Source organism: Chaetura pelagica, unplaced genomic scaffold (genome assembly GCF_000747805.2).
Source record: "Chaetura pelagica isolate M959 unplaced genomic scaffold, ChaPel_1.0 scaffold103, whole genome shotgun sequence".
NCBI classification, from domain to species: domain Eukaryota; kingdom Metazoa; phylum Chordata; class Aves; order Apodiformes; family Apodidae; genus Chaetura; species Chaetura pelagica.
Window position 1 is genome coordinate 3,583,511 of NW_009953004.1, and position 12,041 is coordinate 3,595,551.

At 48.4% G+C, this 12,041-nt stretch overlaps 1 protein-coding gene across 1 annotated transcript; it reads right to left on the bottom strand.

The window, feature by feature from the left end:
- Positions 1-7,536: 7,536 nt before the first annotated feature.
- On the bottom strand, positions 7,537-12,039 carry YIPF6 (Yip1 domain family, member 6). The gene is made up of 7 exons (XM_009996592.1): positions 12,001-12,039; positions 11,517-11,645; positions 10,924-11,002; positions 10,145-10,187; positions 9,008-9,133; positions 8,752-8,909; positions 7,537-7,820 (listed from the first exon to the last, which is right to left on the bottom strand). Exons 1-7 carry the CDS (start codon positions 12,037-12,039, stop codon positions 7,702-7,704), a joined length of 693 nt encoding a protein of 230 aa, XP_009994894.1. The 3' UTR covers positions 7,537-7,701.
- Between the last annotated feature and the right edge of the window lie 2 nt (positions 12,040-12,041).

Consider the following 12,041-nt stretch of genomic DNA (forward strand, 5'->3'; position numbering starts at 1 on the left):
GTGAGCATCTCGTATTATTAGCAAGAGCAGGGAGGCTCCTATGGCAAATGTATAGCAACAGCAAAGGGCTCTGCTATTCAGAGCTGGAGGAGTACAGCCCCAGGCACCCCTGAGCAGGGCTGGCATTGCACAAGGGGCACCAGCACCCACCTGCCCCCTGTGTGCAAGGGACAGGCTCCTGCTGGTGCCTCTGACAGCAAACACGCTCAGCAGCTAAAAAAAATGATCCCAGGCAACAGAGATGCATCTGTCTTGCAGGCTTGCACAATTAAATGCCATTTAATAAACTAGGTTTGACTTACTTGAGTATTTTTGCACATAGTTTCAGTGACAGCTGCCGTCTCGGGAAGATCCCAGCCCTAATTCTGGCAGAGGTTTGGGATTAATTAGCAAGACAGAGGAATCTCTGTCAGGCCAGACCCAAATGTGGAGGAAACGAGCCAGTTCTCATTCCCCAGGCCAGAGCTGCTTCTCCCAGTATCCTTTCCTGCAGCCTCTGGGGGACACATTTTGCCCTCAGTCCCTCAATGCTCACTCTGCTCTGCTGGGCCAACACCCCAAGGTGAGCAGAAGGTTGGTCCCTATTTGGGTAGAAACCCCACAGGGCACAGGACTGCCTGTTAGAGGGTACCAACTCAACTTTGTGCACTGGGTTAGAACTGGGTTAGAACTTCAGCAGCCTGAAGCAGGATTTAAGGATATAAAGAAGACAAAGACAGCCAACATCTGCCAGAGCATCCCAACCTCCGGACCAGCTGGGAGTGCCAGGGGTGCAGGGAATGGGGTGCAGGTGAGGGACACCCATAGTCACCACGCTCCGAAACATCTCAGCTCTGGCTGAGAATATGCCTGAAAGAGATACACTTACCAGCCGGCCAGGCCATGTTTTGGTTTCCCCAGGAGACAGAGAGAAGACATTATCCTCATCTTCCTTCCAGTCTGAGATGTCACAATGCCTCCCCAGGCCTGCCCAGAGTGGCTGGAGCAGCCACATGGGATCAGTCCCACCATGCTTGGGCACATGCCCCTGCTTTGTCTGAGGAAGTTCATTCAGCACTTCACCACTGCTGAAAAATGGACTCTGGACAGCAGCATCCCCTCTGTGCCCCACATGACCCTCCATGAGGCTGATCAAGCCTGGAGGGTACCCCCAGGTTCTCCTGGGGAAAGGTCCATCCAGGGAGGGCAAGGAGGTGTTGTCTATCAAGGCACAGTCAGGCTCTTCCAGGGGACTGTGCCTGCTGCTCCTCCTACAGAAGAAGCCATAGGCACCTTCCTCATCAGCTGAAGAACACTGAGTCAGAGGCTTGTCCCACTGGGCTGGAGATGCAGGTGGCTTCACTGGGCACTCAGTACTTCTCACCTCCATAGTCCAGGGACAGGAATAGCCACCCAACAAAGGGAAAACTGGCAATGCAAAAACATAAATCCTCAGCAAGAACCACCCGGAAGACACTTCTTTTGCTTTTCCTCATTTTCCTTTCAACTCCATTTGATTAGAAAGGGAGGTAATGGTCCTTAATCCAGGCATGTCCATGCTTGGCTTACTGGAGCATCCAGACCCTGCACTGCTTGTTCCTAAGGCTGCAGCAGTTTGCACAGCTCAGAGGGCCCAACTTCCAGCCAGGTCCAGAGGTGCTTTAATTACCTGGTACACACTGGAACAGCAGCAATTGGCACCAGCTGTCTGGTCTGTAGCACTTCCCTGAAGGTCACCCAATAACACACCTCCTGCAGAGGACCTGCCCTACGCAGTCTCCCTGGGACTTCTGCTCGACCTGACCCCACCCTTGTGCGTTCAGCTTTTGTCCCTTCAGTCCAAGAGCTCCTTTGCCCTTCCCAAGGGAGCCTGTGTCACCCTGTGCTCTTCCCACTGCCAGCAGTGCAGTGTTGGGGGAAGAGAAGGGGTTTGCAGGGGTCTCGCAGGGACATCACCCAGCTGCTGGCTGTAGTTTGTTCCTAGCAGGTGCAGACCAAGAGAAACTCCCAGGAGGAGCTTGGGCCATGCCTGCCACCCACCCTGGAGCTCAGGAGAAGCTCAGAATCATAGAAAGGGAACAATGGAATAATCACAGATTGATCACAGAATGGAAACAATGGCCATAGCTCTGAGACACCCCAGCTAGGACAGCTCGTGTCTCCCACTGAGGATAGAACACCAGGGGGGCAGGAGCCTGCCCACCCACATCCCTCACTGTCCCTGAGGTTCTTATTGGCATTCAGCTCCCTGGCTTCAGGCTGAGGCACAAACAGCAGCTTAGGGGACATGGGCAGCCTGCAGAGCTGGCTGTGCTGAGGTTCCAGGCACAGGGAGGCTGGGACAGGCGGAACAAACCGGCCCTGTTTGCTGTCCCATAGAGCCAACAGCCTTGAACTCTGCAACACAGGCAGAGGCTGACAAGGCTCAAGGGAAAGAACCAAGGTGGAAATAACAAAGCTCTCCTTCCCATAATGGCAAGTGCCTTTTTTTTGCAGCTTTTTATTCTCAGTAGGACTGAGAACAGAATCTAGAGCTGGAAACTCAGGTTCCGTCACACCTGTCCCAGGCAGTCTTCACCCTCTAGGCACCCCACGAGCCCCCATGCACACCCCAACAAGAAACCTTCCCCCTCGTGCTCCCAGGGGATGTGAGCACCCCAACGAGCCAACCTCTGCCCACACACCCCCAGCACCCAGCTGGGCCTCCTGGCCGACGACACAACATGAAGATTCACCTGCCTCCAGCTCCCTCCAGCTCCCGCAGGTGTTTCACCAGGTGCCTCTCTGGAAAGCCAAAGGTCAGGAACCACAGTTCTGCTGTGCCAGCAGTCAGGTTTCTCTGGAAATCCCTCCCTGCTTATACTGGGAAAGCCCTTCCCTTGGCTGCTGCCTGCACCATTTGTGTGCACAAACCACCATCCAGCAGCCTCTTTCACTGGCACACAAGACAAGCTACTTGGGTTACTCCAGCACAGCTCTATAAGCAAAACCATCTTAGCATTCCCAATGCACAGATACAGGATCAGTGCTAAAACGTTACACATCTAACCAGCCCTGATTCTGACTATACAAAATTACCTTGTTTTCCACCCACCAGTGACTTGCCCAAGGGGAAAAGAACCACATTGAGCCATTGCTCCGTGACATGCAGAAGTGCAAGAGGATGATCAGCTGGAGAGCATAAGCACCTTCACTGACTAATAGAAATAATCCAGAAGGTGTTAATAATTTCCTGTGCACAATTTCAAGTGAAGTCACTTTGCTGCCTATTTTGATTTTTACCATCTTGGGAGAAATAAAAAACACACTTAAAAATTTCCCCACCGGTGCAGCAAATATAATGCCTTATCAAATGAAAGTGATCTTCCAGCTCTGAACTTCAGAAAAGGCAAATCAGGTGGAGAACCTGCAGCATGGGCAGGTCAGGCACAAGGGCTGGAGTTCCCTCACCCCTGGGGGCTGGCTGAGGCTGGAAGCTTAGGGCTCCCCTCCCCAGCTGTGCTTGCTGAGCCGGGGGCAGCAAATCCAGGCTGAGGCTCCCAGGTCCCCTGCGGTGGAACAGAAAAAGCCAGGGGGAGGAAAGAACCAGAGAGAAAAGAACCAGAGAGGAAGACAGGAAAAGCCAAGCTCTAAGGGACTGCAAGGTCGTGCCGCCCTCTTGTGACCAGCAGGACCTGGTGGCAGGGCTGGGCATGTCCCTGCTGCCACTCCCGCTGCTGGTCACTGCCCCGGGCAGGAGCACAGATAAGGTACAAGCACCAGCAAAGGGATGTACCGGCTCAGCCCCACCGGTTTCTGGTGCTCTGGGGTTCAGAGCACTGGGTGTCCAGGCAGGGAGAAGTGGTGGGTAGGGAGCTGGGGGGCTGCCACCCTTCTGCCTCGCTGTTATCCCCTCCAGCATCTTTGTCCCTGCAGATCCAGAGCGTTGCTGGCACTCGGGCATCTCTCTCCTGGACCTGAAAGAAGAATTTCAGGGTCCCTTCCCAGAACAATCCCCTCCAGTGTTGCCAGCAGAGAACAAGGGCTCAAAGGACACAGACCGAGTCCTTGCTCTGCTCCTGAGACATGAAAACTCCGGCACAGCTGCCTGGAACACAGGAACATAAAATGTTTACACACACACACAACAGCAGCAACGGCAGAGGGAAGGATTGATACCTCACCTCTACCAGCATCTACAAACTCCCTGATGCAGACACACAAACAATAGGCATGGAGCATTCAGCCGGTTTCCTGCCCCACCTTCTTTTAACCCAATCCAAACCCCCAGGCTGTAAAAAGTACCTTTCTTTGCCCCAGTACTGTCAGGATCCCTTTGGATCAGTTCCATGCTTCAGGAGAGGCTGGGCCAGCCAAAGGAGCTGGCTCCCATCCTGGTGGGACAGGCCACTCTGTCCCACCAACCCCAGCACACACACAAGATTGCCCACAGCCCTTTCAGTGTGCTTTAATCTACAAATTTTAAAATTAAAACTAATTATTTTCATTGGCTTTGAAAATTCAAACATATACAACAGCCTCAGTTGATAAACAGTATTTAAAAATCTTAGTAGGAAAGAGAGCCTGGCTCGTGCATCAGAAAATCATCTGCTTTATCTACAGAAAATTTAGAACAATTCCTCAAAGGCAGGACATCTGCTCTCCACCTGGCTGCCCTTAGCTGGCTTTAAACAAGAGGGAAGAGACTTTTTTTATCCTGGAAAGCACAACAACTGAGTTATCATATACATTTTGGTAACAAATTAAAAATACACATGGCTGTAAGGATTCCCTGCTGGAGGAAGGTGGTGTGGAACTGCTGCTGGAGCACCCCTTAGTGACCAGGCACTCCCATGGAATCCCACCACTGTAAGGACCAACACCAACAGGAATTCTGGGCAGCCTGTGACTATCAAATAAGCTCGAGGGGTTTTACTTGCCTAAATCCAGAATTCTCCAGTCGTGCTTTAATGTGTCCCTACCCAGAACTGCTCCTAACGCGGGTTGGAGTTATTTCTGCCAGGAACCAGGTGGGCTTTCACACGTGCTGGTATCAAGCAGGTCACACACAATGGAAAGCTGAGTTCTCTCAGCAAGGTCAATCAGGCAATGAGCTACAGCAACTACAACTGCTGGCTGGCCAAGGACATCAACATCCTCTATTCTCTGCTAGAGGAAATAACAATTTAAAAAACCCACCATACACAAGCCATGTAACTGTGTTCAACTGGAGGCACAAACACTTGGAAAACCTGGGTTCCTACCTGCCTTCTGCCAGCTAAAACCTTAGGGCAGGTTACTTTTTAGTGATATAAATCCACTGAAAGATTTTACAGCTTCCATGTGGAAGTAGGACTGCCATAAGTAAAAAAAAAAAAATCCAACCCAAAAAAATCACACCTTCACCATATAACCAGTGTGTTTCTGCCTACTCTTTTGGATTAAAAACACTCTCAAAAGTGATCAGTTGAAAAGTAAATCTGGTTAATAGAAAAATAACTTTCTTCTCTCCTTTATAAGCCAAGTGCAACGTTACAGAACAAAACACTGTGAGAATTACATCGAAGTCAAAAACAAGCACAGAAAAAGATGGAATCTTAAATACTTAAAAAAATAATGTTCCTTTTTTTCAAAGATACTGGGTCAATTAAACGTTACTCTAACATCTTTCAGAGACAACACCTTAAGTCACAAACCACAACAGAGATAGGATTCCAAGGATTTGTCTAAAAGTTTAGTTCAGTTCTTGTGCTGCAGTAGGAAAGATCTGGCTCAAAGAATCCCATTGTAGCCATCAACAGCTTCACCATCTACTTCCCTTGAATACTTATTTTCAGCTTCTTAAAGCTCATGTTCAAACAAATGCAGAACTGTGCACTTGAAAGAAAAACCACATTTCATATTAGTAATAATTTAATGGAAGTTTAAAAATTCCCCATTTCCATTGTGCACCCATGTATACAAAACACTCCATCACCTGCAGCACCTCAGAGGAGCCTGGGAGGGAGGTGGAAGAAGAGTGGCAGAACAGCCACCAGCTTCACACACAGAATTGAGGCCCTGTAGGGAGCAACCAACTTCTCCTTCCCTCTTTTCCACATTCCCAGAAATGCAAAAGGTACTTTTAATCTGCACATGTAGAAATTTCCATCCCAACTGTCAAATACTTGTAGTGTTTATAACAGGAACTGCACTTGTATCTATACATTAGGCATATTTACACATCAGCAGGACCATGTACATCCATTTCACATCTGTGGGCATTACTTCTAAAGGAAACAGGATGCTCATTTTCAGGGCAAGTGACATTTGAACAGCAGCTTTTTCACCCCCATATGTTTCAAAGCTCTCCCCTTGGGTTGCTTAGTGAAAATCACAGACAACATAAAGAATCTCTGTACAGTTTTCAAAAAGCAATTGTCCAGGTCCCTCTGTGGAAATACAAATGGCACCTGTCTCCAGGTGAGGTACACGAGTGCACCCACAGGGGACTGCAGAGGGAAGCCTCCTCCCCTTTTCTAAAAAATATTAAGCAAAAAAAACCCCAAAAGAAAAAAACAAAACAAAACAAAAAAACAACCCATAGAAAAGTTTCTCCCATCTGAGTATAAGGAAATACAGGAATTCATATACATTTCAGTTGAAAGGCTGCCCAGGTAAACAACTCAATGAAAAGTCACACACAACAGCTCAGACAGAAATTCAGCTCCTACTTCAGAGCAGCCAACACCTTCAGCACGGTTTAGTTTCCTTCATCCAGCCTGGTTTAAAATTTTTGGGCCTAAGTCCTGGTTTGGTACCTTAGCATCCAAACATCTTAGGTATCAAAACCTCCATTTACTTCAAACTTTTGGGTGTTTTTTTTACATGCACATACACTCTTCCTGGCACTCTCCAGACAATTTCCCATTCCCTGTATGCAGTGACAGCCCAGCCAAACCAGCCTTGACTGCTCCTCCAGGACTTTTAACCCTCTAATTGATGGTTTCAGACAAAGATTTGAAACACTCCTGTGTGAACACACCCTGCCTGACAGGACACATGGCTCAGTCAGTGTAGCTGTGGAGCTGGAGGCATCTGGCTGAAACACTTTCTTGACAGATGAAGGGATGAATCATGAACACACAACACGTGAGCACGAGCACAGGCAGTTCCCTTCTGCCCAGTTCCAAAATGGACCCAACTTCTTGTTTGCTGAAATCTGGTTTCAGAGTGAAAGCTCATGGTCCTCTGGTGCACATCAGACACTTTTCACCACTCTCTAAGTGAACGAAGAACAGGAGTCAAACACATTTCTTCCCTACCCAAGACATAACAGCAATGAAGTTCTACCATTTCATAAGGCATATTTGTTGACAGTGAGAATCCAAGCACAAGCAAGAATTCTGCCAAGTCCTGTGATCCTGTAACTTCACCTTCATCTACCCAGCATCTTGAAATTCCAGGATCTCTTGCCCTATTCCTCGGGTGGAATCATCTGTCACAGTGGGCATTTTTTATTTAACACAACCAAAGTCCAGGGCTAAATAAGAAAAACAACCCTCAGCAGCTGGATCTCTGCATCATTCAAAAAGAGGGACACACAAATGACCAATTTTTGCAGTTCTCTGGCTTTATCCCATAACCTGCCTTTTTACAATACCTCTCACTATATATATAAATTAGGAAGAGATAAAGCCAATGATTAACTGCAGGGTTGATGAAAAAACTCCAGTCCGTGTTACAGTCTCTTCAGATAGGAGATCACTGAGGTGTGAAGGTGAGAATCATCCAGCTGATGACAAAGTAGAAGAGGAAGATGGGGTACACGACCAGAGCCTTGCGGTTGGGGGGCTGACTGTCTGCCAGGAAAGCTGTGGAGGCTGGTGGGAAAGAAGTAACACTGGGAATGTCAGCAGCAGCAAAATCAAACTCTAAAATTCCACTGCAGATATTAATGATTGTTAATTGGGATCTACTTTACCATGATGTTGAAAGGGAAACCAAAGCAAGGCACTGCTCCATAGCAATGGGCTATGATCACCAATTAAGACTTCCTTTAGTAATAGGAAGTTAAGTGCTGATCAACAGAAGAATTAGCATTTTCTAATAGTATTTATAACATAAATCACAGAATAAAGGACCTAGTGGAAGGGTCTTGAGGATTAAGTCCTATGGGGGGCAGCTAAGGGAGCTGGGGCTGTTTAATCTGGAGAAAAGGAGGCTGAGGGGAGACCTTATTGCTCTCTACAACTGCCTGACAGGAGGTTGTAGAGACACAAGTGCTGGTCTCTTCTCACCAGTAAGAGGTGACAGGATGAGAGGAAATGGCCTCAAGTTGTACCAGGGGAGGTTCAGACTGGATATGAGGAACAACTTCTTCACAGAAAGGGTTGTCAAGCACTAGAACGGGTTGCCCAGGGAAGTGGTGGAGTCACCATCCCTGGATGTGTTTAAGAGTCATGGAGATGTGGTTCTGAGGGACATGGCTTAGCAGTGGGCTTGGTAGAGTTAGGTTAGTGGTTGGACTTGATGCTCTTAAATATATTTTCCAAACTAAACAATTCTATCATTCTGTTATTATTGTCCTTCTGCCAAAGGCAACTGGCCCAGGACTATGACAATCAACAGAGGCAGAGACTGAATCAATGACTGAAGACAATGACTGAAAGAACTCTTCCTGCAGTGCCTCAGCAGCCCAGGAAACACCTTCAGGTGCAAAAGCCACTGGCTCTACCCCTCAGAGCACAGGCAGCTCCTCCTCCTGAAGCCTGGCAGTACCCAGCACCCACTGCCAAGCCCAAGGGTACTCACCTAACGTTGACCAAGCAAACATGGCCATCACCACAATAAGGCGAATAATGAAGCTGATGGTCCCAGAGCCTGCCAGCATCACCAGCCTACACACCAGCATTGCCACTGTCAGTGGCAGGACACAGTAACCCAGAACACACAGGCTCTGGAAAAAAGATCTGCAAAGGAAAGACAGAAACAGTGGTCAGACCAAAGCACTGCAGAACCTCCATGCAGGGGAGCAGCTTGGCTGCTCCTGCCACCACCCAGCACTCACATGGTGCCTCCGAGAAGCTTGGAGTTGAGTGTGATGACAACTGCACCAAACCAGATGATGACAAAGACCTCAGCAAACTGGGGCCCTCCATCGTCCTTGCTGTCTGCTGATCCCCCCTGCAGCATCCTGTAGGAGGAACAGACAAAAGGGGTCATTCACCAGCAGTGAGGGGAGGTTTGGGAGACTTGGAGTAGGTCTCCAAGGAGAGAAGAGGAGCCCAGACACTGACCCCCAGGCAGGCTGCAGAGCAACTGAACTGCAGCTGTTCATTTCTAGTAGAATCCTCAGGATTTGCATAGGAAAGGAGTTTGGGCTCAACTGAGGGCATTTCAGGCAATTTGCTTACTTGTATTGAGGACTGTGGAAGTACACAAGGATAAAACCATAGGCAACAGATTCAAAGATGAAACTTAAAGCAGCACAAGTTTGGTAACCTCCCCAAGCAGGCAGGTTGTGCCTGAGAAAACACAAAAGCCTCAAGGAAAGTTTCTAATAACCACAGCAGAGGAGCAGCACAAAGCCTGGAGAGGTGAGCATGCATTGATTGGAGTATTTAAAGTACACTGTGCACTTCTAAGGCTTAAGCAACATTTTACTGGGTGGTTTGTGTACACTGAGTGCATAGGTTGACAGGTCTGACCCAAGTTTCCATCCTAGTCCAGGCAGATCTGCACACACAGGCTCCAGCAGAGCACCAGAACCCCTGGGGAGCCATCACCATCTCCCATCTGTCACCTCCTACAGCAGCCTCTCTTTTCCCAGCTCTTCTCCAGGATACACAGCACATACACTGCAGCTCTGAGACAAAGGTATTGGCCTGCAGGTTGTGGTCAGTCAGCCAAATGCACCAGAAATGAGGACAAAGTGAAGTGGGATACCCCCCTCTACAATCACTAGTAAGACAGGGCACCCACAAGAGTTCACCCTTAAATCCTACATTTAAAGAAGGCAGGTCATGATGGGGTTGAAGTGTCAGAAACACATCTTCCCATAAACCTAAGCAGGCAGCATTTGCAGGATACCAGAGAAGGACCAGAGGAACTTGATCTCAACACACATAGTCAGGAATTTTTAATTTCTCGTTTCTCCAGTGTAAAAGATCATAAAAACTCAAATGCACCCTCTGGAAGTACTTACAATGCAAGTGAGACACAAAGCACCAAAGGGCCCCAGAGATCCCCTGCAGGTAAAAGAAAAAATAAAACCATAAACATATCAAGTGATGCTTCATTTCACTCTCCCCAGAGTAATAAAGAACCTTTCCCAACTCCCGAAGTATAATTTTAGGAGGCCTACAGGAAAGCTGGGGGGGACTTTTGAAAAGGGAATGTAGTGAAAGGACAAGGGGAAATGGATTAAAACTGGAAGAGGGAGATTTAGGTGACACATTAGGAGGAAATTCTTCACTCTGAGGGTGGTGAGACACTGGAACAGGTTGCCCAGGGAAGCTGTGGAAGTGTTCAAGGCCAGTGTTCCCATCCCTTGAAGTGTTGCATTAGGCCAGGTAGGATGGAGCTCTGAGCAACCTGGTCTAATGGGAAGTGTCTCTGCCCATGCAGGGGGTTGGATCTAGGTGATCTTTAAGGTCCCTCCCAACCCAGACCATTCTATGATCCTATGATTTTACATATTATTCTTCCTTGTGACTCTCCATTTAGCATCTGCCACATCATATTCTAGAACAGAATCTATGCAGATCCTGCCAACTGTTCAGGTGAGTTGTTCTACACCTTCTGGCCCGTGTTCCACCTTTTGGTAACAGGTTTTTCAAGTTTGCTGTTCAGGATTCTACAACAGAAAGAACATGGGCCAGACACTGCTGAGTCCCTGCTCCCCTGAACTCTTCCTCCTCCCATGCAGGCAAAGTCTGTTGGCAAAACATCCCCTCTACAGCTTGGAAACCCTCCCGTACGTACAGTCTCTGAGGAGTGCACTGCTCTTCTTTGGGTACATGACATGGACAAATTTCTTCCCAACTGCCTTCAGATCTCTCATCTGAAACAGAGAACACTTGGATTTAGCCCTTCATAAAAGTTACACTTCAGAACCAGAAGCAGCAAGACAGATGCAGAGCAATGTTTATGGTAAATCAAGATCCAGCCCAGAAATGTCTGTAGAGGCCCCTGCAACAACCAACACTCACTTCCTCTACCCTTCATAGCAACTACAGTATTTTATCCTTCAGTAACACCCAATTAGCAAGAATTTGTTTAATCCTGTAGGAAAAGAAAATTAATGAAAAATCATATAACCCAGGAATATTTTATCCCAAGCTCCCTTTGAGGCCTTTAACTTTGTGAAGATTTTAGGGTCACAGAGAAACTTCAGGCCATAACTCAGATATTTTTTTACCCACAAAAACACATTTTACATGGCTAGTTCTTAAAAAACACCTCCAAACTTATGAGGAAGTGCCAGTCAAGCAGAGGGATGCAAACAGGCAATGTTTGCACAACAGCTGGCCAAGGACAGCAGGAAACCAGGAGTTTTACCACAGGCACAGACTCACGATGGTGTCCCGAACAGGCTCATCCAGTGTGGAGAAGTCTTCCTCAGGAGAGTGAGACCCCACAGGAACAGTAATCTCCCCTTCCACTGGGATGTCCTCAGATATCGACACATCTGCAAGACCTGCAAACTGAACGGTTTTGAGAGCCTTTAGGAAGAAACACAGACCAGCTGGTACCCACTTCCCGCGGGGTTTAGGATGAAAACCACTGCTCAGAACGCATAGGCCAACAACACAGCCACAAATGACTCAATCAGCTCACAGATGGCAGGGCCGAGCGGACGTATATAAGTAAAGCGTTACTTTTATTCTTCAGTGACTCCCAATAACCCGCCGGGCCCTCCCCTATGCAAGGAAGTGCCCGGCCGAGCCGCACGCCCCGCCCACGCCGAGCTCCGCGGCGCTCCGGGAGGCACCAGGAACAGGAGAGGGGCGAGGGAAAGGCGAGGAAGAAGGAGCAGGAGAGGAACAGGGCCCCGCTCACCAACGGCCCCGCGGCGCCGCCCCCCCCCGCCGCCGCCATCT

Excerpts from the sequence above, each read along its gene's own strand:
- YIPF6 (XM_009996592.1), bottom strand. The coding sequence starts at position 12,039 with ATGGCGGCGGCGGGGGGGGGCGGCGCCGCGGGGCCGTTG. Across the intron at positions 10,188-10,923 it reads CAGTGCACTCCTCAGAGACT|GGGATCTCTGGGGCCCTTTG; the intron begins GTACGTACGGGA and ends TTTTACCTGCAG. Across the intron at positions 8,910-9,007 it reads AAGCTTCTCGGAGGCACCAT|ATCTTTTTTCCAGAGCCTGT; the intron begins GTGAGTGCTGGG and ends TTTCCTTTGCAG.